The 27,016-nt window shown below is 38.3% G+C and overlaps 5 protein-coding genes and 1 pseudogene across 10 annotated transcripts; 3 read left to right on the forward strand and 3 right to left on the reverse strand.

The window, feature by feature from the left end:
* Nucleotides 1–1,157: 1,157 nt before the first annotated feature.
* LOC103928430 (serine/arginine-rich-splicing factor SR34) lies at nucleotides 1,158–5,824 on the forward strand. Of its 3 annotated transcripts, none has more exons than XR_007258836.1 (14): nucleotides 1,158–1,310; nucleotides 1,612–1,705; nucleotides 2,063–2,128; nucleotides 2,209–2,283; nucleotides 2,361–2,469; nucleotides 2,555–2,601; nucleotides 2,695–2,752; nucleotides 3,201–3,250; nucleotides 3,410–3,466; nucleotides 3,562–3,683; nucleotides 3,769–3,870; nucleotides 4,361–4,445; nucleotides 4,536–4,681; nucleotides 4,998–5,030. XR_007258836.1 is itself a non-coding variant. In XM_048585661.1 (14 exons), the coding sequence occupies exons 2-14, from the start codon at nucleotides 1,616–1,618 to the stop codon at nucleotides 5,593–5,595; spliced, it is 921 nt and encodes a 306-aa protein (XP_048441618.1). In that variant the 5' UTR covers nucleotides 1,159–1,310; nucleotides 1,612–1,615; the 3' UTR covers nucleotides 5,596–5,824. The 3 variants fall into 3 exon arrangements, 1 of the variants encoding a protein (XP_048441618.1); XR_007258837.1 differs by having other exon boundaries at nucleotides 4,361–4,415; XM_048585661.1 differs by lacking the exons at nucleotides 4,361–4,445; nucleotides 4,536–4,681 and adding exons at nucleotides 5,324–5,430; nucleotides 5,592–5,824 and having other exon boundaries at nucleotides 1,159–1,310; nucleotides 4,998–5,031.
* Nucleotides 5,825–13,506: 7,682 nt separating this feature from the next.
* Nucleotides 13,507–14,800, forward strand: LOC125478096 (phytochrome A-associated F-box protein-like). Its single transcript, XM_048585877.1, has one exon. It carries the CDS (start codon nucleotides 13,537–13,539, stop codon nucleotides 14,557–14,559), a length of 1,023 nt encoding a protein of 340 aa, XP_048441834.1. The 5' UTR covers nucleotides 13,507–13,536; the 3' UTR covers nucleotides 14,560–14,800.
* Nucleotides 14,801–15,685: 885 nt separating this feature from the next.
* On the reverse strand, nucleotides 15,686–17,075 carry LOC125478099 (universal stress protein PHOS34-like). Of its 2 annotated transcripts, none has more exons than XM_048585882.1 (4): nucleotides 16,833–17,075; nucleotides 16,616–16,707; nucleotides 16,121–16,242; nucleotides 15,686–15,983 (listed from the first exon to the last, which is right to left on the reverse strand). In XM_048585882.1, the coding sequence occupies exons 1-4, from the start codon at nucleotides 17,011–17,013 to the stop codon at nucleotides 15,902–15,904; spliced, it is 477 nt and encodes a 158-aa protein (XP_048441839.1). In that variant the 5' UTR covers nucleotides 17,014–17,075; the 3' UTR covers nucleotides 15,686–15,901. The 2 variants fall into 2 exon arrangements, with proteins under 2 accessions (XP_048441839.1, XP_048441838.1); XM_048585881.1 differs by having other exon boundaries at nucleotides 16,616–16,710; nucleotides 16,833–17,072.
* Nucleotides 17,076–19,656: 2,581 nt separating this feature from the next.
* On the reverse strand, nucleotides 19,657–26,707 carry LOC125478098 (universal stress protein PHOS34-like). Of its 3 annotated transcripts, XM_048585879.1 has the most exons (5): nucleotides 26,591–26,707; nucleotides 20,784–21,006; nucleotides 20,567–20,661; nucleotides 20,074–20,195; nucleotides 19,657–19,936 (listed from the first exon to the last, which is right to left on the reverse strand). In XM_048585879.1, the coding sequence occupies exons 2-5, from the start codon at nucleotides 20,962–20,964 to the stop codon at nucleotides 19,849–19,851; spliced, it is 486 nt and encodes a 161-aa protein (XP_048441836.1). In that variant the 5' UTR covers nucleotides 20,965–21,006; nucleotides 26,591–26,707; the 3' UTR covers nucleotides 19,657–19,848. The 3 variants fall into 3 exon arrangements, with proteins under 3 accessions (XP_048441836.1, XP_048441837.1, XP_048441835.1); XM_048585880.1 differs by lacking the exon at nucleotides 26,591–26,707 and having other exon boundaries at nucleotides 20,567–20,658; nucleotides 20,784–21,073; XM_048585878.1 differs by lacking the exon at nucleotides 26,591–26,707 and having other exon boundaries at nucleotides 20,784–21,065.
* On the forward strand, nucleotides 21,189–22,136 carry LOC125478097 (annotated as a pseudogene).
* Nucleotides 25,216–26,604, reverse strand: LOC103934122 (universal stress protein PHOS34). Its single transcript, XM_009343823.3, has 4 exons — nucleotides 26,378–26,604; nucleotides 26,161–26,255; nucleotides 25,698–25,819; nucleotides 25,216–25,561 (listed from the first exon to the last, which is right to left on the reverse strand). Exons 1-4 carry the CDS (start codon nucleotides 26,556–26,558, stop codon nucleotides 25,474–25,476), a joined length of 486 nt encoding a protein of 161 aa, XP_009342098.1. The 5' UTR covers nucleotides 26,559–26,604; the 3' UTR covers nucleotides 25,216–25,473.
* Nucleotides 26,708–27,016: the final 309 nt, after the last annotated feature.

Below are 27,016 nucleotides of genomic sequence, written 5' to 3' on the forward strand. Positions count from 1 at the left end.
ATCAATGGAAGCCCGATAGCAATTTTTAAATACAGCCTGCATGTTGTTTTTAAAAGTTGCTTTAATAAAAAAACGGATTTGAGTCTTTAATAAATATTTTCAATTCTTGTAATACTCTCTTTAGTTATCAAAATTGACATTGTTTAACCTTTTACTTCTATTGATTACCTCATTTACCCCTACAAACACTAACCTTACACAACCACTGTCATTATTACCACCATTGTTGCCGCCACAACTGCTGCCATTGTTGCTGCCACCGCTCCTACCACCATTATTACCTCTACGCCCCAACCACCACACCCCACATTTGCCACTGCTGCCACCATCACCACACTTGTAACCGCTGCCATCGCCACCACCTTTACTGCCATGTCCAATTTTGTAGCAAACTCTCATAGTTCGAAGCGCAGGTCCTAAGTAATTTACTCAATTATATCACTTTTATATTAAAGTTACAAAATATTTTTACATTTCTTTTCATACTCACAAACTTTTTAATATACAATTTATCAAATACTTAATTGTTTTATTTCACAATTGATTATCGTTAAATCACAACAAAAGAATTTTTTTCTTAAACTACAACAATCCCACACTTGTCCTAACCACAAACCTGCAACGTCATGGTTCGTTTTGAAGAATTTTTAACCAAATAAACTAGAGATTTTTTATAATGCTTTAGTGTATGGTGCTTTGAGATTTTTTTGGTTAAAATTTAAAAAATTAAAATCTAAGTGGTATATTCACCGGAATATATATATATTTTTTTAAGAACTATTCACCGGAATATAGGACCATAAAACTTTTGAAGTACATACTACAAAGTACAAAGACAAGTTCTTGTTGGTATTGAGATTGCTAAAACTACATCCGCACGAGAAATTTTTAGTTGCAGTGAGAATATAAGTGGTACACCACGTGTTTTAATAGGAATGGTGGGAAATTTTATTTTTTAAGTTATTAATTTTTTAGCAAACATATCCCACTATTTGTATAGTGGCACGTGATATACCACCCTGTATACCAGTTATACTGAAAAATATCTTCATCCGCACGTTTGGTGCACACTATTTGGTCCCACGTGAGTTTCAACGGTCCAGATACAAAAAGGAGCAACCCGATAACGATCAGGCGGTTTAAATTAATAATTAAAACAGAGTCGTATATATTTGCCGTACTCAGCGCAACAGGTTATCCGAACCATAATTTTATTTGGTAGCTCCCCAAACGTTCTCTCCAATTTCAAAACCCTAATCCTCCAGCTCCAGCCCTTTCTGCTTCGCTGCGATCCCCAATTTTCATCGGAGGTAATATAAATTAAAACCCTACCCTAATCCTTTTCGTTTTTGATTTCGCTTCACAAGGATCGAAGTACAATAGAAATCGAAATCGATATTTTGTTTTAATTATATTTTCCATGATTCTCGTTGACTGATGTCAAATTTTTTTAAGAACGCTGTGATTTGAAATTTTTTTTTTTTTTTCTCGATTGAATGGCTTTTATCTAAGCAAATAGGATCCTTGAAGATTTCGATTTGCTCACAGTGGATGAAATTTTATAATTTTATATATCCGAATTTCCAATGGGTTTGTTTGTTTCTTTATCAGGACAATGAGCAGTCGGAGTATGAGCAGAACTCTTTATGTTGGGAATCTGCCCGGCGATATACGCGAGAGAGAGGTGGAAGATTTGTTTTTCAAGGTAATTCGATCTGTTGCAGCTTGAATTGATATGCCGATGCGTAATATTTATGCGGTTTTTGGATGAAATTATTATTTGGAATGCTTGACTGTACTTGTTCGTGTAGGAGTAGAACTATGCATTGATCGATTTAGTTAAGTTGTTTAAAACAAACAGAATTTTGAAATTATGAATCGAGTTTTTTTTTTTACTTTTTGCTAAACCTGTTTAACATTCGTCTTATATTTTTCGGGTGTGAACGATGGTATTGTAGGGCTGGTGTTACTGATGGTTATAACGTCTTCTAAAGATTCTAAACAATAAGATATACAATAATAGTCATCAGTTGACTGACTGAAGTTCTAATCTTTTCCGCAGTACGGACGCATAGCTCATATTGACCTGAAGGTCCCCCCAAGGCCTCCTGGTTATGCATTTGTTGAGGTGAGAGTCCTTAACTACTTTCTTTAATTTGTTTACTTATGTTTTATTTATTCTGTGTTTAAATAAGTTATTCGGTACAGTTTGAAGACTCTCGTGATGCTGAAGATGCACTCCGTGGTCGTGATGGCTATGATTTTGATGGGCATCGTTTAAGAGTAGGTTATTATTTTTACATTCCACGGTACCTGTTGTACTTTGGCTAAACATTGTATTCTGATGTATAACTCTGTAGGTTGAACTTGCACATGGAGGGCGTGGGCATTCATCTTCTTCAGATCGTCATAGTAATTATAGTGGTGGGCGAGGTGGACGTGGGATGTCCAGGCGCTCAGATTATCGTGGTGTGTATTTCATTTGATATATTTTGTGCTGTTTTATATATGGTAGGATGCACCTGATATATTTGTAAACCTGCTCTGCCCACAGTGTTAGTCAGTGAACTTCCCCCTTCCGCTTCATGGCAAGATCTTAAGGTGTGCTATTGTATTAAGGTTTTTTCATTATTTATTGTTCCTTGGTGTGTCAACTGTCACTGCATATCTGACACATGCGATGCATTTATTCAGGATCATATGCGACGGGCGGGAGATGTCTGTTTCTCCCAAGTTTTTCGTGATGGTAGTGGTAAGTTGCTTTTCATATTCAAGGGTATTCCTTCGCTGTCATGTACGTAATATTGTGGCAAAGTTTGTATCAGAAACAATTGCGTGGATATTTTTTTTGCCACTGTCAAAAGGTGGATGCTCTTGCAAGAAATAATATGTTAGAAACTTAGAATGAGCATATTCAAGTTCCTACACAGCTTTATAGAATTTCCAGTTTTTCTCATACTGTCTCCTGCTAAATTTTGGTGATCTGGCTGGTTTTGTCTTGTTGGTGACTTAAAAGAATTCATAATACATGGTATGAATAAAAGTTGTTCAGTGGTTCATAGTGCTTCTCAACCAGATTTCAGACTGTTTGGGATATACGCTACTATTTCATATAGTGTTATTTCAAAAGTGTAATCCTAAGACCTAGCTCATGAGACATCAGAATTTGATTTAGCATTTGTCCTATGCCTTTTTATTAGGCACAACAGGGATTGTAGACTACACAAACTTAGAAGATATGAAGTATGCGGTAAGTCCTTTTACTTTCTCTCTCCAGAGTCCAGACATTCATATTTTCTGTGACCTTCTATGGAGCATGGGTACTAGGTTATTGAATATTGCTTTTTCAATATGTCGATGTGTCTGAAGCGTCTATAGAATCTCAAACTTCATAAATAATTTCCTGCAGATCAAAAAGCTTGATGGCTCGGAGTTCCGAAATGCTTTTGACCGCCAATCTGTTCGCGTATGAATCTTACAAGTTGAAAATTTATTTTCTTTCCTCCTTTATCTTTGTTTATTTTTTGTTAACTTTATTTATTGTCTCATTTTGTTACACAGGTGAGGGAATATGATGCGAAGAGGGACTCGTCTAGGAGCCCTAGTCGCGGTCGATCTCATTCAAGAGGCAGGAGCTATAGTCGCAGTCGTAGTCCAAGTTATGGCCGGGGCAGAAGCAGGAGGTTTGACCATTGTTAATTACACGATTCTGTATATGTGGGGACTAACATTTCTATTTTATGTTCTTACTTTTACATCTGATTACAGCAAGTCTCCAAAAACCAAATCTTCACGCCTCTCACCCGCTAGATCTCGATCAAGATCTGCTTCTCTCCCCCGTTCGCGATCAAGGTCTCGCTCTCCATCAGGGTATGTGTTATTTTTTTTCAATTAGTCATCTACCTATGGTTTGTTGATGTTCATTTCATCTGGGTTTTCATGGGTTTGCGAGGTGAACAATGATGGAGATTATTATTACAATAATATATCTTTCCAGTCTATTTGATACTTCTGCATACTAACATTTTGTAGTTGTGCTATCAAATTGGTGACTCTACGTTATTGAAATTTAACCAATCACACTGTGTCAACAGTCGTAACTACTGACTCAGATCAACTGGGTCATTTAATGTGGAGTAATTCTAAAGATTAGGCGTGCTCCATTTTGCGTAGAATCGAATGTCGTCTTGCAGTTGTAAAGTATGAATTATGTTCTTTGGGCTGCAATATTTTCCTGTTGCTGCATTCCATTATTTCTTGCTCAGCAGTTGGGGTTGCCAAGAAAGAGTCAGATATCCACCTAGTTTTTATTTTCTTTCCCTTTTTGCTCGCATGAAAATTACCTTTGTTTTTCTTTTAGATATGGATATATGCGGCGAACTGGGGATTGGATATTAGGATCTTGATTGGATAAGGTCAATTGCTTACAACTCTTTTATATGGAGGTATGCTGTTATTTAGATAGGCAGCTTTGCAAAACCTTCACGGTGCCTCTGTTCTAATGCTTTTGGCATTTAAATGTCCATGGGTGCTAGATTGGGAACAATGGAGGTCTTGGATTGCACTAGTAAAGCTGGATATCTGTGAACTAAGTGCCATTGGGATTTGGAAGTCATCGTCAATGAGCAGTAGAGACAATTTGATTTTCATTTCCTGCTCCAACATTTTGCCAAGCTAATAGGTCGCACAATCTGGATATCCTGGATTCTTGTGTTACAGTAGGGAAGAATGCTCCTCTTGTTTCCACTGGTGTCTTAAAAATAACTATATCCCTATTTTTTTTCACATATTTTTTCTGATTTTCTGATCTGTTTTGGCGGGGATATAATCAATTGTTTCGTCCATTTTTTCCCTATTGGTGCGCTAAATGTTTAAATCTTTTTCTTCTATCCTTATCGTATATGGTAACTTCACACGGAAGAGGCATCAAAGACCTTGGATCAAATTGGTAAAAGGAACATGGTTATTAAATTCGGTTGTTTCTGGAACTTTTGCAGATCACGATCAAGAAGCAGATCTCCAGTGCCTTCGGTAAGTGTTATTTTTGTAATATTGTTTCATTCAAAAAAAAAAAAATCAATATTTTGTTAGTTGCCCCATTTTCAATAGGTTTTTGTATTCTGGCGTTAAACTAGGATATTATCAAGGCTTGTTTGACATTTTTGTACTATGATAGTGATGAAGCCTAATGTTTATAAAGTTTGGCTGGCAGTTGATTTGATTTCTCCTTTACTAATAATGGCCTCTCTGGATTTCGTATCATAACTGCAATTGGATTATGGCTCTTTGGCCCTTTATAATTTTGTTTCTTTGTCATAATCAGAAACGCATAAGTAAAAGCCCTAAGAAGCACATTAGTAAAAGTCCAAAGAAGCGTAGTGCCAGCAGGAGTCCAATCCGGAGCAGGAGCAGGAGCAAGAGTTTGTCACGGTATCATTCTCGAGCATTATATTTTCTGTTGTTAGTGTCATCATTGTCGCACCATCTTTTTCTCCTCGCAACACATTGTCCACGAATTGCTCTTGCATTGTGATCATTGAAGTTACATTCAACGATTCATTCTAGATTGTGATTGCAATTGTTTTTGACAGGTGATGTGATGCTATCCCTGACCTGAATTTATCGCTTGGGGGAAGTTTACAATCTTTGTTAAAGGACTGGAATTCGGGCGACTTTTATTTAGCGGACTTTTAAGTTTATGGATGGATTCGTTTTTAAAATCGTTGTGTCTGTTACATTGTTTATTGTGGCGAACTGTTGTTTAACTGAAACTGGTGTTTTACCATCTTTGCACTTTGTAATGCATTTGAGATTTTTAGCTACATTTTTGCTTGAAGTTTCATCATCTCCCTTCTGCTTCGTTCATCTTTCCGCGTAGTAATGCAGTCTAGCGGATGCGTGCTAAATTTAGGTGCAATGTGGATGACAAAATGCCTTGTTCAGCTGGTCTGGCTCACGTCTGCCTGATTTTTATCAATTTTAAGATGCATTATGGTGCGTCAAGTGATTAAGAAAGTGTCTGCGGAGAGAGACTCTTGTGATATTCACACGAGGTGTATCGGACGAGTAATTCTTTTTTCGAATGCGTAGCAAGCGTCATTCGGCGAGTGATGTCGCATTGTGTTTTGGTTGCAAGGGAGAATCTCTCGCATTGTAGTGACGGTGATATGAAATGACATGAAGAGATGCAAACTGGCGGTGCAATCTGCGGAAAATAGTAATCTTCGGAGTGGCCTTTTTCGTTTGGTGTTATGCCATTCAAAACTTTTGCCCCATTGTGAGAAAACGACAGCGTTCTGATTTGTGGACTCAAATTTCCTACATCTAACAACCACATTCCACCATAGGGGAGATGGATCGTAGCCACAGGTGGGTGGGTCTATGAAATACAGAATCCAATGAAATAATATTATTATTTATAGAGGTTCAATATAATTTTTCGAGAAAACACAATACTATATTCTTATTTTCGTCTACATCTTTATGCCAAAATATACACACTCAGACCCAACTTCAACCGTTCGAGTAAGTTACAAAATTTGACTACTATTCCCCCCAAAAAAACACTCCAACCTTTGACCTAAAATTGAGTTATGGGCTAAAACTTAAAAATTGGCCAAATTCCGACCCCTTCCCCTCCCTTCCCCCAACACCGCATTTTGGGAGCTCATTGGTTTTGGGTTCCATGGGAACTCCGAAGTTAAGCGAGAAGGGGGCTAGAGCAATCCCATGATGGGTGACCCACTGGGAAGTTGCTCATGAGTTCTCAAAAACAAAACTGTGAGGGAATGGTAAGCCCAAAGCGGACAATATCGTGCTACAGTGGTGGAGCGGGCTCGGGAAGTGATCTGCCCCGGGCGGGGATGTGACATAAATATTTTTAGGTTAAAATCTTCATAAAATTAAATTAGGATAGTGTACATAATTTTTTTTTTTTAAATTTACTTGAAAAAAATTAGCCTAAATTTATTCTTTAGTAACCTCGGGCTAAAAAATTTAGGTTAGAAGGGTTGGAACAGAAAAGTTGTTTCTGGGTTAAAACTTAAACTTTATGGGCTAAAATTTTTAGGTTTTACTCTAAGGGCTAGAGATGGTCTTAAGGAACTTGTTTTGTGATTAGATATGAGAGTTTCGTTTTAGATAAACTTATTACATTGTAATAAAGACACGAAAGTTTCATTACTTTTTTTTTTTAAATAGAAATGAGATGAGACTCATTTTCAGTGTGCCTATATGTCGTGATTGGGAACCAGAGTTTTGTTTCAATTAACTTATTCCATAATTACTCATGAGACCTTTTCAATGAACCTATTTTGTGATTAGGCACTAGAGTTTCATTTTTAATGTACCTATTAATGTCGTGCTTAGGTATGATAATCTCTACTAATTAATAAAACACTCATTGTCAATCAAAATCCTATGAAATTACCAGTTTAACCCTTTAATTAAAACATAACATGAATAAGAAATATGAAGCAGAAATATAATTTTACACAACCAATTTTACTGTTTTTTTTTCAAATCCTCACCTAAATGTAATCCTAACATATCTCTAATTAAAAATTAAAAATAAAATCACTATCTTCCTCTCACATTCTATTTAAAAAACAAAAATAAAAATTTTTCTCTCACACACTTTGTGTGTGCCTATATGCTAGTTACAATTAAACGAACCTATTATGTCGCGATTCACTACGAGAATTTCATTTCAAAAGTACAAGTGAGTTTTATTACGTATGAACTTATTTTTATTAAGATCAAAAACTTTATTTTCAATGGACTTATAATAGAACTTTTACGGGAATTCATTTTTTTTTTTTTTTTAGTAGACAAGGAAATATGTTCTATTACTTGTTTAGAAATATATATACATCAGTACTATTATAGTTTTACAAGGAAAACAAATAACATATACACAAACCTACTTAATAAAGGACTCCTATTATTTACATTCCCTATTTTTCCTAATATTGACTCACGCTAACACTCCCCCTCAAGTTGGTGCATAGATATCACATATGCCCAACTTGACAAGTGAGTCATCAAACCTTCGACTACATACTGCATGAGTTAGAACGTCTGCAAGTTGCTCCTCTGACTTCACAAAAGGTATTGACACAATCTTCCTTTCAAGCTTCTCTTTAATAAAATGTCGATCAACTTCCACATGTTTTGTCCTATCATGCTGTACCGGATTATCAGCTATATCTCTTGCTGACTTATTATCACAGTATAGTCTCATGGTTTCCTTTGGCTTGAACCCAAGCCCCTCAAGAAGTTTTCGAAGCCAGAGAAGCTCACAAATGCCGTGAGCCATCCCTCGAAACTCGGCCTCAGCTGAGGATCTTGACACTACCTTCTGTTTTTCACTTCTCCATGTGACTAAATTGCCTCCTACAAAAGTAAAATATCCCGAAGTCGACCGTCTGTCACCTACACTTCCTGCCCAATCAGCATCCGTGAACCCCTCAATCCTCAAATGTCCATGCTTCCGATAGAGAACTCCTTTTCCAGGTGCAGACTTTAAATAAGCTAAGATACGCATAACAGCAGCCATATGATCTTCACTCGGTGAATGCATAAATTGACTTACTACACTTACTGCATAGGCAATATCTGGTCGTGTATGAGCCAAATAAATTAGTCTCCCTACAAGTCTCTGATATCTCCCCTTATCAACCGATTTCTGATTCGGATCCAAACATAGATGATGTTTTTCAACAATAGGAGTATCAACTGGCTTACATCCCAGCATACCAGTTTCTTTTAACAAATCCAAAACATACTTACGTTGTGACAAGAAAATACCTTTCGAAGATCGAGCAACTTCGACTCCAAGAAAATACTTCAAATCCCCTAGGTTCTTCATTTCAAACTCAGCCGCAAGATTTCTCTGCAGCCTTGAAATCTCATCACAATCATCCCCAGTAATAATCATGTCATCTACATAGATGATTAAGGCTGTCACTTTTTTCTGTCTCCGTTTAACGAACAATGTATGATCAGAATGACTTTGGTAATACCCAATCTTTTTCATAACTTGAGTAAACCTATCAAACCATGCACGAGGCGATTGCTTAAGCCCATAAAGAGACTTATGCAACCGACATACTCCGGTACTTCTACCAGCACTGTACCCAGGAGGAAAATCCATATATACTTCTTCCTCCAAGTTCCCATGAAGAAAGGCATTTTTCACATCAAACTGTTTTAATGGCCAGTCCATATTAGCAGCTAAAGAAATCAGAACACGTACCGTATTCATCTTGGCAACCGGAGAGAACGTCTCTTGATAATCTACACTATATGTTTGGGTGTATCCTTTAGCTACCAACCTTGCTTTGTACCTGTCTATTGATCCATCGGCTTTGTATTTGACGGTAAACACCCACCGGCATCCAACTGTTTTTTTTCCCTCCGGCAAGGACGTCACCTCCCAGGTATTATTCTTCTGTAACGCCAACATTTCTTCATCCATTGCATTTGCCCACTTTGGATCCTTTAGAGCCTCATCCACACGAGTTGGTACTCGAATAGCCTCCATATTGTCTATCAAGGTCTTACGCTCTGGTGCAAGACCATTGCATGAGACATAGTTGGCTATCGGATACTTTACTTTGCCTTCCGGAGAAAACCTGTCAGGTGGCACACCCCGATTTTGTCTCGGTGGCAGCTTATATGTATTTACATCAGTACTTGCATTAGTTACATAATCATCCACAATACTTACCTCAGGTTTATTCAGAGAAGAATCATTGGGCATCACCGTGGAGCTAGAGAGAGAGGGGGTTACACAAGTAGGCTCAGCAATGAACTGTCCTGACTGCGGATCACTCTCGGCATCTTTTGCTTCTGACTGCATGCTGCTCTCGGCAGCAACTTCTGGCACGGCATCAGCATGCACGGCCTCAACATCAACCACAGTATTTTTTCCCAAGTCCAACCATTCCAGATCACCACTAGAGCTCTCCCCCTGGTGATCTGAAGATGAAGATACGGGGGCATAAAAAAACTCCGATTCAGAAAAGGTCACATCCATAGTAACATACATATGCCGAGTCTCAGGGTGATAACATTTATATCCTTTTTGGTGAGATGAGAAACCAACAAACACACATCGAAGGGCACACGGATCCAACTTAGTGCGATGAATTTTTGGAATATGCACATAAGCCACACAACCAAATACCCGGGGCTTGAGAGTATGAGTAGACATCACCTGAACATGTTGAGTGAGAACTTGAAGAGGAGTTCGAAAGTCAATCACCCGAGAGGGCATACGATTAATCACGTAGACCGCATAAGTAACTGCTTCAGGCCAAAAAATCTTAGGAACAGACGCGCCCAGAAGTAGAGCACGTGCCGTTTCTAAGATATGGCGATTTTTCCGTTCAGCCACTCCATTTTGCTGTGGAGTATAGGGACAGGTTGTTTCATGGAGAATGCCTTGATCACAAAGAAACTCCGACAACTCACAATCAAGATACTCACCACCATTATCAGAACGAAGAACTTTAATTACAGATAAGTATTGTGTCCGAATCATTTGAGAAAAGGTTCGGAATACCATACCAACATCACTCTTATTTTTCACCACATATAACCACGTCATACGAGTGCAATCATCAACAAACGTAACAAACCACTTAATCCCAGAAGAAGTAACAACAGGAGATGGTCCCCAAACATCAGAGTGCACAAGTTCAAACGGTAAAGCTCTTTTATTCATACTAGGAGGAAACGAAGCCCGATGGCTTTTAGCAAGAATACATACCTCACAATGTAAGTCTGATTCATTTATTCCACTAAATAGACTAGGTAACATACGCCGTAAATACCCAAAAGATGCATGCCCTAACCGACGATGCAACAACCACACTTCTTGTAAATTACTAGACCGGGACGCTCGAACCGCATTAGCTCTGCCAGAAACGACGTCGTCCACATAGTACAACCCCTCTCTCTTAGTGCCACGCCCAATTATCTCCTTGGTCTGAATATCCTGAAGGAGACAAAAAGATGGATACATTAGAACAACACAATCCAATTGTTCAGTAACCTGTGGTATGGATAACAGATGATGGGATAAAGAAGGAACAAGCAAGCAATGATGTAGGGGAAGTGTAGGGGTAAGATGCACAGTGCCGGCACCACACACGGGTGCCAAAGTACCATTGGCAGTTGATATATTTTTCCTGTGAGATGTGGTCATGTATTGAAACATATTTTTATCATATGTCATATGATCCGTTGCACCAGAATCTAAAATCCAACCTGTATTTGCCATTTAATAATACGCAAAAATGACAATCACAAGTACACGGCAATCACAGCACCCTACCAATTACGGAACCACAAGTTGCAAGAACAAACAAGCAGCAGCCACTCACGGCAATTACCCACGGCAAAACAGACACCAAGCAGATTGCAACAGTAGAGCAATATTCCCACGAGGCACAATACGAAATATAATACACTACACACTTGCTGCAATAAGTACAGCAGCAAAGACACAATACGCTGCAACAAAAAACACACAGCACACACGCAGCAGTTGTCTCTTCCTGCAGTCTTTGTTCTCCTTCGTTCCTCACGACACCAGCAACACGTAATACACAGTAGCACGCAGCAAGTAATTGACTTTGCTGCAAGGATGCAGCGGGAAAAATTAGCTGTGTGTTTCCCTTTACGAAAGCAACCGCACGGCAATCCCCAAACAAACAACAACAACTTCCGCCGGAGTCGAACCCGTGACCTATTGGATTCGAAAAAGGCTCAAACCCAACAACGCACAAGGGTACTGGCAGCAGCAATACACACAGCAATACGCACACTGCACTACCAGCAATACTCACAACAATTCCACACGCACACGGCACTGCCTCCTTCTGATGTTATTGTCCCCTGATGATTTACCACACTGCTACACCCACAGCAGTACCACACACACACGGCAGCACTGTGCAGACACAGCACCACCCACACTGCTGCACACGCAGCCAAAAATACACACACACGGCAACACTGTTTTTCTGCAGAAGATTTGCAGAGAAACAGTCAACGCACAGCGGAAAAGAAAACTAGGGTTTTGGCTCTTGATACCAAATAGAACTTTTACGGGAATTCTTTTTTTTTTTTTTTTTTAGTAGACAAGGAAATATGTTCTATTACTTGTTTAGAAATATATATACATCAGTACTACTATAGTTTTACAAGGAAAACAAATAACATATACACAAACCTACTTAATAAAGGACTCCTATTATTTACATTCCCTATTTTTCCTAATATTGACTCACGCTAACACTTATTTCCTAGTTAGACACAAGAATTTTCTTTTCAATAAACTAGCTTTATTGAAAACTAGCTTTGTAATCAGACACGAGAATCTGGTTGCTAACCAACCTTATTCCACAAACCAAACATGCCCACATAGGAAACCAGATGACTGAATTATTATAAGGGAACTTTAACGTCTCTATCTACTATTATTTTACCAAATGGTGGATTTTCTCAACGAGTATGGATAAGAGCATCACAAATACAATCCTCGAATATCATATGATAACGTGCGGAGAAGGAGAGCAACTAGTTTCCTCCAAATCAAGTGTCGTGGAGAGACTCAGTGTACAAGGTCGTATTTCTGGCCCACTTAATTTTTTGTTAAGATAATAACAAAATGTACAATTTTTAAGTCTCACGAGACTCAAGAGGAATTAAAAGGTCACTAAATAAAAATAAACAAAATTTCTACTTAAAAGAAAGCAAACAAATGAAAAGGAATCAAACAAGATTAGTTGGCTAAAACAGGGTATTTAAATTTTCTTTTTGCACATTTGTTAAAAAAAAAAAAAAAATCTTTTGGTACATAAAGGCAATTATAATCCTAGTCAGTTGCAAAGATATGTGTCGTTTTCGTAAATAAATTATGTCTTGTAATTAAGATATAATTCTAATGAGGGCGTCCGACCAATAAATATTTATTATGTGACGTAATGATTCAATAACGTAATATCACATATTGATATAATTTTACATAATATTGTGTTACTAATTTCAATACTAGCGTAACACCATAATGTATCTAATTCATCTAACTTCTTAGTTTAATAAATACTTATCACATGATAAATCAATGAAAAAAAACATCTCTCCCGACTCTCAACCTTCGTGCGGTTGTACTTGAGTTCGAGTTAGTATCTCTAATCTCGTAAATTAGAGTAGTTTAGAGTATCGCCACGTCAAATAGAAATAATCGAATAGCTGTAAAGTCCCCCCAAAAGCCATCTCCCCGCCACCAGATTCCAAGTTTCCAACGGCAAAAGAAGATCACCTCCCCTTCTCTCTAGCCATTCTTTTTAACCAGGCAGTCACACTCTCCCCACATCAGTTCACGAGAAACAAACGGAAAATCAAATCGAACCAAACAAACAGAAATTCCGTTAACCCATCTCTCAAAATCCCCGAAAATACCCAAATCCAACGTCAAGTTCCGACCTTTTTGTCCCCTCATTTCTCAGATAAATTCGAAATCCGATGGCCGGAACCCTGTTCTCGAAGCTCTCCGACGACGTCGTTCTGAACATCCTCTTCAAGCTCGAGGCGGACCCACGGAACTGGGCTCGGCTTGCCTGCTCCTGCACCAAGTTCTCCTCCATGATCCGCAACGTCTGCTGGAAGACCAAGTGCTACAAGGTCATCCCCTCCGTCGTCTCCGATCTCCTTACCGGCTCCACCGAGCCTGCCGGCGGCTGGGCCGCCCTTCACAAGCTCGCTGTCTGCTGCCCTGGCCTCCTCCACTCCGGCGTCCTCTTCGAGAACTCCGACTTTGGGCTCGAGCGCGAGCTCGGTCCCGACGAGAATTACCGGAAGTTGGACTCCAATCCGGTCGGCGCATCTCTGGCGGCGAATCCTCAGACCGAGGCTTCCTCGAGCCAAATTGGCGCGAATCAGGAGGTGGGTTCTTGTGGAAATGATTGTTCTTGGTCTTTGTTCGATGATCTTTATTTCGATACGGTCTATAACGATTCTGAAGCCCATCAAGAGCAAGATAATCTTCAATTAGAATCGGCAGCGGCGGAGGCGGATCAAGTCGCCGTCGAGAATGGCGCCATTCGAGTGGGCGGCGAATTTTCGATATGCAAGAAAAGGAAGGTCTGCAGACCGATGAGGTCGCATTTGGCTTCTGGGGTCTGGAATCTGAGCCGTGAGCAGGGCAACAAGCTTCTCCACAGCCGGTTCCGCGGCGATCGCTTGTACATTTGTGATTGGCCCGGCTGCGTGCACATCGAAGAGAAGCGAAATTACATGCTTTTCAGAGGGCTTTTCAAGGATTTCAAGGGGTCCCAAGTGTGGAGGACGATCAAGGATGGGAACCGCAGCAAGATTGATCTGAACTGCGCGTTTTGCGCCTGCAAAGACACTTGGGATTTGCATTCTGCATTCTGCTTGAGGCGGGTTTTCGGGTACCATGACGATGGCGAGCCGGTTGTTCGAGCTTATGTCTGTGAAAATGGGCATGTCTCTGGGGCTTGGACCGACCTGCCATTGTACTCTTGATATCTAACGGTTAAAAATCTCAGAGTACAGATACTCCGAAGCACCATGGAGTTTTCACTCTCGAGGATCCGAGGAGGAAGGATTGTGTTTTTATTTCAATGTATGTCAGGATTTTCAAGAGTTGCTTCTGTTATTGTTGTGTTTTCAAAACCTTCTTCGTTGTGTTTTCAATAAAGATGTATAATTTCAATGTCATGTTGTAAGAATTGATAAGATTCTAAATTTAAATCGAGATTTCGAATGCGTCGTGTCGAAGTCGTTGGATTATTAGAATGGTCTAGACGTAGCGAAATGCGGTAAATGCACGACTTCTAAATGTAGATGCTCAGGATCCACAGGCCGTAACATTTTACGGGGATAAAAACGGCAACCATGCCTACAACTGTTTGCCGGTGGACTGCTGGACGCAGCAGCTACTGCTCTCTGCTAGAGATGTGTTCACTTGTTTGAAGCAGCTAAGGTATCACCGTAGCCAGCCATGGCTTCCAGAAACCAAGACAGATGCCTTGTGTTTTTCCACAGCCTCACACAGTACGTTTCGAGGATCACCTACAACGTCAAATTAAACAAAAACGTTAGCCTCAGAGTACGTTACGAGCATCCCCTGCAAAATTCGACTTTTCTACATGTACGTACGAGTGCGTGTGTGCGTGTGTGTACAGATAAAAGCTTATTAGCCTTTGAGTTCTGCGAAGCATTTTGCTTTCTTATTTGAGTCTATCGGGGAGTTAATCCTTTCTTATCGCTTTGAGTAAGAACGAAGTATTTTAGTTCGGTAGTTGATGACTAAATCTCGAAATCTTGATTCCTTCTGTATGTCTTGCACGGATAAAAGAGTATTGCTGCCTTTGTAGTTTGAAGGTCAAATTTTACGTTGTGGTCTATCTCGCCTAATCTTTTAATTTCCGACTGATGGTTAATGGTTATTGGCTCCTTTTTCCTTAATTGTTGAATTGGCATGAGTTCTTCCAATAATATAATATCAAACTTTCTTAAACAAAAAGCGTCGTAGATCAAGGATAGAAATTCAATCACAAGGTACTCGTGGTTCAATTCGTTAAAAGTGTCCAGTTACTTTTGCACCTGAGGTCATTTGCTCGATCTCTCAATATAATTTGTATCAGAATTCTACCAATCAAACTTTCGATACACGGATCAACTTGTCATACAAAAGTTTGAACGATCAAACCATAAGCACAACGTAAATATATATATACACACATACATATAACCTTTCAGGATTCAACTCTCAAAGGGACAAATTTATTATCTATACATCGTAATTTTTCAAACACGAATATGTGTTCGTCGCGCTTAACTGAACCCCAGAGGCCACTCAGTGCTAGGTTTTGGGCTTCTTCACAATCATCACGGAGCAGTGCGCTTGATGAGCGCAGTAGTCGCTTACGCTTCCCAAAAACGCCCTGCACCAGAACCAAACAAAGCATTAAGATTTCCACAGAAAACAAGTAACCTCAAGCTCGGCTCAAACTTAATCGCACAAATTAGCGATGGTTGTTCCCACTCGATCGAAAAGGTTGGAACAAGTTTGAGGGAATACCTTTTGATGGCTCCATAGCCATGGCTTCCCACAACCAAGATGGATGCCTGGTGTCTTTCAGCAGCCTCACACAGAACGTTCCTAGCATCTCCTTCCATAACCTCCACGACCACATCGGTCACCTGCAACCATTAGAACATGTAATGCTCAGAAAGCTGCCAGCGAAGCGCAACTTCTTCGTATCACATCGGTGTGCGATCATTGGGTTCCGTTTTGATCTATGATAGCGTAAGAATTTCAAATCTCTTTTTGAGTATTTGCCGGAAACGCTCATATAGAAAGACGTTATAAATGTGAGTTAGGTTAGTTGTTCATATCATTGCGTTCACCCTGCTCATGCTCAAGTTCGATATCCTTTATAAATTATATAAATTGACATCCGTTTTCAGAGATTATATTGATAAAATTTCAATTTTAGGGACCATCTTGATAGTTTGGGTCAATTTCAAGGACGGCGTGTGATAAAAATCCAAATAAATAAAATTTGACAAATACCGATTTAGAAGCGCAAAATTCCTTGGCCTTCTCAGCTACACGGGCAGCCATCTTCTTCAAATCAGCGTCCACGATCGGCAGAATCCCCGCCCCTGCTGCAATTCGGCACAACACGCAAATTAGCTAATCATAATTAACTAAACAAACAATTAATTAATTAGCAGGTAAGACACAAAGGTTTTCAGAGATCACTTCCCGTTGCAGTTAGGATTCTTACCGGTGCCGACGAAGCCAACCACGGAGGAAACCGATGGCTTGGCGTGGACGATGATGAGCTTGAACGGAGCTGTGTCGCCTCCGAAAGGCTTGAAGAAGTGATCCAAAGTCCATTCCAGAGCGTAGTGGCTCTCCTCGCTGTCGTCCGCCCCGATCACCATCACTTGCTTCCCTGCCGCCATTGATGCTCACCTTTCTTTCTTTCTCTCTCTCTCTCTCTCTCTAGTTCTTCATCTTCTTTCTTGTGTTGTCGTTTCTCTCTCTAGTTCTTCTTTCTGCCGGCTATTATTTAAAAGGAAAGATTTTTTCACATTGATGAGTATATTTTATATTATATATTTAATCATATTCTTATTATATTTTGGTTAATATTTTGGAAGAATTTTGATAATTTGAATTGTATTTTTAATATAGGGCTTTCAACTTCCTTTGCAGCAAAACACAGTCAAATGGACGAATTTTGGAGTAAATCTATTTGGAGGACGTTCGTGAGTCACTTGGCTTGATCGTGTCAAAATTTGAAATTTTTCTACCTAGCGATGATTTTCTGGCAATAAAATAAAGCAGCGATGAGCAGTGCTGGAATAATGACGTTTTTGGTTTGAATTGCGTTTTTGAAGCTCAAGATAACCTCGAATGGGTTCATGGCCTTCTGGAGATTTGTTCATAACGTCCTGATCTTCAAAACAAGCTAATGGGCCAGATTTGGAGGATATTTGAGGCTAAAACGTGGCTGGACAAGTACTTGACAGATTCTCCTAGTTCAATTAGGATTTTGTTTTCTAAGTTATTTTATTAGTATTTAGTTTCCTAGTTGGAGTAAAAGACCTGAGTTTTAGGGATTATGCGATGGCATAGTAGAATATATTGCTTTGCCGTTCTCAATTTTAGGGTACGCTTGCTTTTATGAAACTTTGGAGACAGAGAGAATTGCTAGGGTTCTTGAAGATTTTCTACTTTAAGGTGTTTTCAATCCTTTTCTTTATAATAATATTTTCTATGATTTTAATTATGAATATGCGTAACTAATTCATTTTGCTAGGGCAAAACATTGAGCCTTAGCATGAATATGTAATTTTTATTTAATTGCTTATGATTGATTGCATGCATACTTTGAATTATTAATCACTATGATTAAAACTATCTAATTGTCTTAATGCCTGATCACCATGAGGATCTTTAGAAAAAGTAATTTGATGCAATTTTGGTCAGAATGTTCCTTGAAATTGACGCTGGCTTCTTGTGGTTAATAATTGTAATTTCATTTAAGATAAACACCACGTCTTAAGGGTTGCATGGTTTTTCTAAGGGTTTTCATAAAGCATAATGAGTCTCTCATGTTCATATTTAATTCGAACGTCCAAACAGGTTGCATGTTAGATATACGTTTCATGTTGGAGGTTCCAAGTACAATATAAATTAGGAAAACTTAACTTTCAAAGTGGCATGTGTAGATATACGTTCTATCTTGCAAGAGGCGCTGAGCCCTTTAATGAAACTTTCAAACACCCAAAATGTCCTTAAACAATTAAATAATTACACATAATAACAACTAAAAAACGTCGTCGACTTCAATTGGAAGGTCATCCTCGTCGATCCCGCCACAACACCATTCACTCCCAGCTTCAACAATCATCGTTATTGACCTTGGATTCCATACCCTAGGATGTTGTTTATGCCTCTGTCCTTCCTCCCATCTCTTGTCCGTCCTCTCTCACTCCCATGCCGACAAAATCGCGCCAAGAAATACCACCATTTTTTCGGTGCGGACCAGATTTGGTCTTGGCATCACAGATTTGCCCAGATTTCTCAAATTGCACCGCTTACAGGCGACTGATCTTTGTATTTATGCAAATTAGGAGAGCCCAGACTGCCCAGACGGACACCAAAACTCAATTATTCCAAATACCCAAAATTAAGTAGAGGAAACTACTTCGTATGATCAAATTCACACTATAGTTTCAAAAAGAAAAAATGATTAGTCTCGGAAGAAGAAAAAAACCGGCATCCTGGAGCGTTGGCCCTGCTTGATGTGTATAATGAATTCCTCGAGCAGCTAGACCATGTATATACTGCAAATCAGATGACAGGTCAGAGAGATTCAGGAACGGAGCAGAAAATAAAAAAGTAGAAGATGGAGCTTAAAAAAAAAAAAAGAGAAAATTGGGGTTGTGGGGGAGACTTCTAGAGAGACGTTTTTGGTTTTTGGAAAATCTGTTTCAGTAATAGGGTAGTGGAAGAGACTTCTCGATGCAGATGGAGAAAATAAAGGGGAAAGACTTAAGAAAATTAAATTAATGGCACATCTCGTATTATACATTTTTTGGTTATTTCACATAGTCATATATGTTTTACATAAAAGTTTACCAAACACTATAATACTGTTTTTTTTTTAATTAATTTATTTTTTCCAAAATCACTTTTACAAAAAAGTTTACCAAACACTCTGCTGTTTTATTTCACAGCTGCTTATTCTCACATCATAGCAGAAGCAGTTTTTTTTTAAAACACAGCAATACCAAACCAACCCTTAGTCATTTCTAATTGCTGTGAGCAGGAAAGAAGTATTCTAGTTCGATAGTTGATGACTAAATCTCGGAATCTTGATTCTTTCTATATGTTTTGCACAAATAAGAGAGTTGACTGCTGCGTTTGTAGTTTGAAGACCAAACTTTACGTATAGTTTGACTCGCCTAATCTTTTAATTTCCAACTGATGGCTACTGGCTCCATTTTTCTCAATTGTTGTGTTGCCATGATTTCTTCCAATAATCATAATTTTGCCAATCAAACTTTTGATACACGGATCAACTTGCCATACAGAAGTTTGAAACCTTCATCTTTCAACCTATAAAATACATGCCATACTCTGAATTTTGAACGATCAAACCATAAGTACAAAGTATATATACATATAACCTTTCAAGATTCAACCTCAAGGGGACAAATTGATTATCTAAATATCGTAATTTTTCAACACATATGTGTTCGTTGTGCTTAACTGAACCCAGAGGCCACTCACTGCTTGGTTTTTGGCTTCTTCACAATCATCACGGTGCAGTGAGCGTGATGAGCGCAGTAGTCGCTTACGCTTCCTAGAACCGCCCTACACCAGAACCAAACAAAGCATTACGATTTCCACAGAAAACAAGTAACCTCAAGCTCGTCTCAAACTTAATCGCGCAAATTAGCGATGGTTGTTCCACTCAGATCGAAAAGGTTGGAACAAGTTTGGGGGAATACCTTTTGATGGCTCCATAGCCATGACTTCCCACAACCAAGATGGATGCGTGGTGTCTTTCAACAGCCTCACACAGAACGTTCCTAGCATCTCCTTCCATAACCTCCACGACCACATCGGTCACCTGCAACCATTAGAACATGTAATGCTCAGAAAAGCTGCCAGCGAAGCGCAACTCCTTCGTATCACATCGGTGTGCGATCATTAGGTTCCGTTTTGATCTATGATAGCCTAGGAATTTCGAAACTCCTTTCGAGTATTTGCCGGAAACGCTCATATAGAAAGACGTTACAAATGTGAGTAGGTTAGTTGTTCATATCATTGCGTTCGCGCTGCTCATGCTCAAGTTCGATATCCTTTATAAATTATATAAATTAACATCCGTTTTCAGAGATTATATTGATCGAATTTCAATTTTAAGGACCATCTTGATAGTTTGGATCAATTTCAAGGGGTGTGTGCTAAAAATCCAAATAAATAAAATTTGACAAATACCGATTTAGAAGCGCAAAATTCCTTGGCCTTCTCAGTTACACGGGCAGCCATCTTCTTCAAATCAGCGTCCACGATCGGCAGAACCTCCGCCGCTGCTGCAATTCGGCACAACACGCAAATTAGCTAATCATAATTAACTAAACAAACAATTGATTAATTAGCAGGTAAGACACAAAGGTTTTCAGAGATCACTTCCCGTTGCAGTTGGGATTCTTACCGGGGCCGACGAAGCCAACCACGGAGGAAACCGATGGCTTGGCGTGGACGATGATGAGCTTGAACGGAGCTGTGTCGCCGCCGAAAGGCTTGAAGAAGTGATCCAAAGTCCATTCCAGAGCGTAATGGCTCTCCTCGCTGTCGTCTGCCCCGATCACCATCACTTGCTTCCCTGACGCCATTAATGCTCACCTTTCTCTTTCTCTCTCTCTCTCTCTCTCTCTAGTTCTTCACCTTCTTTCTTGTGTTCTCGTTTCTCTCTCTAGTTCTTCTTCTTTCTGGCCGGCTATTATTTAAAAGGAAACTAATGATAAAAGCTTAAAAATTTTGAATGTTAATAAAAATTTATATATTAACTTTATTTAACAGTTAGGATAAAAGTTAATATTAAACTAGTCCAATTAAAATGATCCAAACTATAAATTTCCGATTTTGCCCAAACGGCAAGTCTTTGTTCGTTTATCCCCTCTTCCTTTCTTCTCTCTTACTATTCCTTGCCTCTATAACCTTAAATTCCCCTTCTTCTTTCATCACTAACCGGAGCTGCAAAGCAAGAGAGAGAGAGAGAGAAACAACCAGAGTAGCGAATATGATGATCATCCTCGTCTCTGAGACCATGGACATCCCCGACGGTGTCAAGATCAAGGTCCACGCCAAGATCATCAAGGTCCTCACAAGAATACGACCAGAAAGCGGAAGCTGAAGGTCAAGGCCTGGTTCGGCTCCCTCAAAATCATCCCCACCATCCGCACCGCTCTCTCCCACATAGGAAATCTCATCACCGACATCACCAAGGGGTATCGCTACAAGATGCGTTTGTGTATGCTAATTTTTCCATGAATGCCTCCATCACTAATGAGGCCAAGTTGATCGACACACGTAACTTTTTGAAAGAAGGTGAGTAAGGTGGATATGATGATGTTTCTATCACCCAATGTGAAAAGGTCAAGGATAACCCCATCTTGGATGAAAATGAATTTTTCTCGATCTTGTGCCCTGATCAACCAGAAATGCCATCTTGTCTATCAGGAAGTTTCTTGATGGTATCTATGTGAGCGAGAGGGGAACCATTGTTGCAGAGGAATGAAGGGTGTTTGTTTTTGTGTTCTTTTTGAATGTAGTTTAATTTCTTCATGGGATTGGCTAGTTATTCCTTTTGTTGGAGAGTTCTTGTGGAAGAAAATATATCAAAGGGCAGATGCGGGCTGCGGGTTCTGTTGAATGTTTGATTGTGTTGCTGTTTTTGGTAAGAAATTAGAGAGAAAAATATTAAATATCTGTCATGGTTGATATATTTGATTCATTTCATAGAGGAATAATGGAGAAATTGATGGATTTAAGAACTTGAGGGAAAGCTGCCCTTTTGTAATCACTGAGCTACTGCGTTACGTTGCAAATATGGGTGAGCATTCTTTTGTTACTTCTGAGTACGAGGAAGCATTGATTGGAATGGAAGGTAGATTTAAGGCAAAGTTGTATTGATTTGGAAAAGAAGCCATTAGAATGCTGAAATAAAAATGAGAGTTTGGTTCGTTTAATTTTTTTCTTAGTTTGTAATATCTCATGTTCTCAAGGATTTGTTTTGTGATGTAGTTTATAAACCTTTGATGATGGATGGCTATTATATGTGTGCATTTGGGGCGTTGTGTCGTGTGTTTGTGAATGAAAATTTATGTGGTGTATTTGGAGGTGTTTTAAAATTGTGTTTTTGTTTCATGTATAACAAAAAAATCGTTGTTTAGTTTAAGAAATAATGATATTACTCGTATTTAAATCTATAAATAATTAATGTTCAATTTGAGAAATAGTTAGTGTTCAATTTCAGCAATAGTAATCGTGTTCAGTTTCATAAATAGTACTAGTGTTCAGTTTCATAAATAGTTCTCGTGTTCACTTTCATAAATAGTAATTTTGTTCAGTTTCATAAATAATGATAATACCCATCTTCAGTTTAAGAAATAATTAGTGTTAAGTTTAAGAAATAGTGATAATAACAGTGTTCAGTTTAAGAAATAATGACAACACACATGTTCAATTCTAGAAATAGTGTTTAGTTTAAAAATTAGTGATGACATCAGTACTCAGTTTAAGAAATAGCGATAGTATCTTTGTTCAATTCGAAAAATAGTTAGTATTTAGTTTAAGAAATAATGATAGTACAAGTTTTCAATTTAATAAATAGTCAATTTTCAATTAATAAATAGTCAGTTTTCAGTTCTAGAAATAGTCAGTGTTTAGTTTAAGAAATAGTAACAGTACCTATGTTCAATTCTAAAAATAGTCAGCGTTCAACTTAAGAAATAATTAGTATTCAGTTTAAGAAATAGTGATAATATTAGTCTTAAGTTTAATAAATAGTGATAATACCCATGTTTAGTATACAAAATAGTGAGTATTCAATTTAAGAAATAGTAATAATACTCGTGTTCAGTTTACGAAATAATGAATGTTCAGTTTAAGAAATAGTGATAGTACCACTACTCAGTTTAAGAAATAGTGAGTGTTCAGTTTAAGAAATAATGATAGTGCCAATATTCAGTTTAAGAAATAATAATAGTACTAGTGATTTATTTAAGAAATAGTATCGATACCCCTATCCAATTCGAGAAATAGTTAGTGTTATAATTGATAATTTTGTTTACTTGGGGAAATAATGTAGCTATTTGATTTTCCTTTTTTTACTTGAAGACATAAAGTATCAAATTGTTAGTATGATATAAATGCATTTTTTTGTTGATTTGTTTTTCAGGTTGTTGCTAGGACAAAATAAAGTCACGAACAATACTGCTGGTAAACAAATAATAAGAAGAAGGTGGTGATGTTGAAAACAACTGAGCCGGTGAAAATACCAGAGCTTTACAAGCAAATCTACAAGACCATTTTTTTATCCGTCAAGAGTTGAGACCCCACTGGCAAATCTACAAAGACTCACAAACTGAAAATGAAATTGGGATAATTTCCAATGGAGTGGCACTTGCATTCTAGGAGAATGGGTTCTAAGTGGTAAGCAAAATTAAGGGTGGAAATTGATCAACAAAAGAATCTAAACCACCTAATTACAAAAAAGTAATAAACTAATAAAATAATAACAATAAAAATAATATATATATAAAAGAAATTGGGGAAGCAATTGCACCCATTTTCTTTTATTAACGTGCAAAATGGTTTGAGGAGGTGGCCACTCTCCTTCACCTACTTGAGTTTTACCTTCCTTTCAGGAGGAAGGGGGACGACAAGAAGAAAACAAGAAAAAATAAAAAAAGCAAAACCTGAAGAGAGAACGAACGGCCAAAAGAAAAAAGAAAGAGAGAAAGAACCGGCTGGTATAATGTCATACTTGTAAATAAAGGGAAGTTTATTTCTAACTGAATTGGCTGACAGAATAGCATTGCTGTTAGGGGCAAATGTGGAAAAAAATTCATTTCGTTTTGGGCTTTTAGTTCAGCCCATGTGTGTTAAATGCTTATGGGTTTGATATAGATTAGTTTTGTCCTTATGATTAAATATAAAGCCCTTTTGGTTAAATAATAGTATATGGTGGTTTTTTATTAAATTAAACTTAGCTCAAACCCTTTTCATTAAAACTCCCTTATTTAAAAGGATAGACTTTTCAATGCGATCGGGACACTCATGTGTTATTATACAAATCGTGGAATATGTGTGTCAAAAAATTAATAACTTAAGAAATAAAATTTCTTTGAAGTTGACTTCTTGTGTATTAAAGCTTTTTAGCTAAAATGATTCATTAGATTGAAAATCAATAGAAATGGTCCCTGAAATTATCCAACGTCCATTATTTTCGTCCTTTAGTTAAAAACTCCATTAAGTGAACTCTTGGCAGGAAGTTTGGGTAATTTTCAAAGCTTCGTAACTCAATCGTTTCTTAACCAAATTCGACTCATAATATATCAAAATGAAGATAGGAAAGTGTATAACAAAATTATACTTATTTGGAAGACCAATGGTTTCCAGAGTTGGCCGGAAAATAGCGTAAAAAGTTAGTCTGCTAGGAAACTGAAAAACTCGCAGAAAACTAGATAAACATTAAACATTCATAACTCCTTCAATACTCAACGAAATAGAATGATTCAAAAACGAAAATTATAATTCTCAACAAGATGAAGAGAATGGTATATTTCTCGATGACTAATTTGAACTTTTGACACAAGACGATGAGAATGGTACTTTTCTCAATTGGCAAAATCATAATTGCATTCAAAGCATCTCATGCCCTTAACCGAATCTAACAGCAACAAACTACACCATAAGTGAAAACGGGTAAAGAAGTTCACTTGATGTACAATAATTATTGATGAGGTAAGTTCTCCTGCACCAAGTTTTATTTCTTAAGTTCTCCTGCACCGAAAGTGTCTAGTTACTTTTGCACTTAAAGTCATGCGCTCGACTTTCTTTATCTTTCTTTACTCTCAATATTACTTGTATCATAATTTTACCAATCAACTTGTCATACAAAAGTTTGAAAACTTCAACTTTCAACCTATAAAATACATGCCATACTCTGAATTTTGAACTATCAAACCATAAGTACAAAGTATATACATATAACCTTTCAAGATCCAACTCTCAAGGGGACAAATTTATTATCTATATAGCAGTAATTTTTCAAACACGAATCTGCGTTCGTTGCGCTTAACTTAAGGGTTTAGGCTTAACTGAACCCCAGAGGCCACTCAGTGCTTTGTTTTAGGCTTCTTCACAATCATCACGGTGCAGTGAGCGTGATGAGTGCAGTAGTCGCTTACGCTTCCCAGAACCGCCCTGCACCAGAACCAAACAAAGCATTAAAATTTCGACACAAGATAAGTATCCTCAAGCTCGGCTCAAACTTAATCGCGCAAATTAGCGATGGTTGTTCCACTTGATCGAAAAGGTTGGAACAAGTTTGAGGGAATACCTTTTGATGGCTCCATAGCCATGACTTCCCACAACCAAGATGGATGCGTGGTGTCTTTCAACAGCCTCACACAGAACGTTCCTAGCATCTCCTTCCACAACCTCCGCGACCACATCGGTCACCTGCAACCATTAGAACATGTAATGCTCAGAAAAGCTGCCAGCGAAGCACAACTTGTTCGTATCACATCGGTGTGCGATCATTAGGTTCCGTTTTGATCTATGATAGGGTAAGAATTTCAAATCTCTTTTTGAGTATATGCCATAAACGCTCATATAGAAAAAAGTTACAGACGTGAGTTAGGTTAGTTGTCCTGCTTATGCTCAAGTTCGATATCCTTTATAAATTATATAAATTAACATCCATTTAATTTCAATTTTTGCGACCATCTTGATAGTTTGGGTTAATGTAAGGTAGGTTTGTGATAAAAATCCAAAATAAATAAATAAAATTTGACAAATACCGATTTAGAAGCGCAAAATTCCTTGGCCTTCTCAGTTACACGGGCAGCCATCTTCTTCAAATCAGCTTCCACGATCGGCAGAACCTCCGCCGCTCCTGCAATTCAGCACAACACGCAAATTAGCTAATCATAATTAACTAACAAACAATTGATTAATTAGCAGGTAAGACATAAAGGTTTTCAGAGATCACTTCCCGTTTGCAGTTAGGATTCTTACCGGGGCCGGCGAAGCCAACGACGGAGGAAACCGATGGTTTGGCGTGGACGATGATGAGCTTGAACGGAGCTGCGTCGCCGCCCAAGGGCTTGAAGAAGTGATCCAAAGTCCATTCCAGAGCGTAATGGCTCTCCTCGCTGTCGTCCGTGCCGATCACTATCACTTGCTTCTCTGCCGCCATTGATGCTCACCCTTCTCTCTCTCTCTCTCTCTCTCTCTCTCTCTCTAGTTCTTCACTTTCTTTCTGGCCGGCTATTAGTTAAAGGACTCGTGCTTTCAACGGAATCGGTTCGAGCGAGCGAGCTTCCGTGATTCTTCTGTATTCGATACAGACGGCGTCGTTTAATTTGGGGGTCGTGAATATAGCTTGATTCCTAACCATTCGGGATACATCTAGAAAATTAAAGGCTGGTTTGGTATTGCTGTATTTTGAAAAAGACTGTTTTTACTGTGTTGTGAGAATAAGCAGCTGTGAAATAAAGCAGCAGAATGTTTGGTAAACTTTTTTGTAAAAGTGCTTTTGAAAACAAAAAAAAAACAGTATTATAATGTTTGGTAAACTTTTATGTAAAACAGATGTGAAAAGAAGCCGGTTTTTCAAAGTTGGATTTTGTAGCTTTTTGTTTTTGGCTTTTTTTC

This window comes from the organism of the source record quoted next, unplaced genomic scaffold, assembly GCF_019419815.1.
Source record: "Pyrus x bretschneideri cultivar Hongxiangsu unplaced genomic scaffold, Pyrus_bretschneideri_v1 Contig23, whole genome shotgun sequence".
NCBI classification, from domain to species: domain Eukaryota; kingdom Viridiplantae; phylum Streptophyta; class Magnoliopsida; order Rosales; family Rosaceae; genus Pyrus; species Pyrus x bretschneideri.

Coding starts and splice junctions, on each gene's coding strand:
- LOC103928430 (XM_048585661.1), top strand. CDS start 1,616: ATGAGCAGTCGGAGTATGAGCAGAACTCTTTATGTTGGGAATCTGCCC. Junction 2,470..2,554: donor CAGGCGCTCAGATTATCGTG/GTGTGTATTTCA, acceptor CTCTGCCCACAG/TGTTAGTCAGTGAACTTCCC. Junction 3,251..3,409: donor TAGAAGATATGAAGTATGCG/GTAAGTCCTTTT, acceptor AATTTCCTGCAG/ATCAAAAAGCTTGATGGCTC.
- LOC125478096 (XM_048585877.1), top strand. CDS start 13,537: ATGGCCGGAACCCTGTTCTCGAAGCTCTCCGACGACGTCGTTCTGAAC.
- LOC125478099 (XM_048585881.1), bottom strand. CDS start 17,013: ATGGCGGCAGGGAAGCAAGTGATGGTGATCGGGGCGGACGACAGCGAG. Junction 16,243..16,615: donor AATTTTGCGCTTCTAAATCG/GTATTTGTCAAA, acceptor TAATGGTTGCAG/GTGACCGATGTGGTCGTGGA. Junction 15,984..16,120: donor GGCTATGGAGCCATCAAAAG/GTATTCCCTCAA, acceptor GTTCTGGTGCAG/GGCGTTTTTGGGAAGCGTAA.
- LOC125478098 (XM_048585879.1), bottom strand. CDS start 20,964: ATGGCGTCAGGGAAGCAAGTGATGGTGATCGGGGCAGACGACAGCGAG. Junction 20,196..20,566: donor AATTTTGCGCTTCTAAATCG/GTATTTGTCAAA, acceptor TAATGGTTGCAG/GTGACCGATGTGGTCGTGGA. Junction 19,937..20,073: donor GGCTATGGAGCCATCAAAAG/GTATTCCCCCAA, acceptor GTTCTGGTGTAG/GGCGGTTCTAGGAAGCGTAA.
- LOC103934122 (XM_009343823.3), bottom strand. CDS start 26,558: ATGGCGGCAGAGAAGCAAGTGATAGTGATCGGCACGGACGACAGCGAG. Junction 26,256..26,377: donor CGTTGGCTTCGCCGGCCCCG/GTAAGAATCCTA, acceptor GCTGAATTGCAG/GAGCGGCGGAGGTTCTGCCG. Junction 25,562..25,697: donor GGCTATGGAGCCATCAAAAG/GTATTCCCTCAA, acceptor GTTCTGGTGCAG/GGCGGTTCTGGGAAGCGTAA.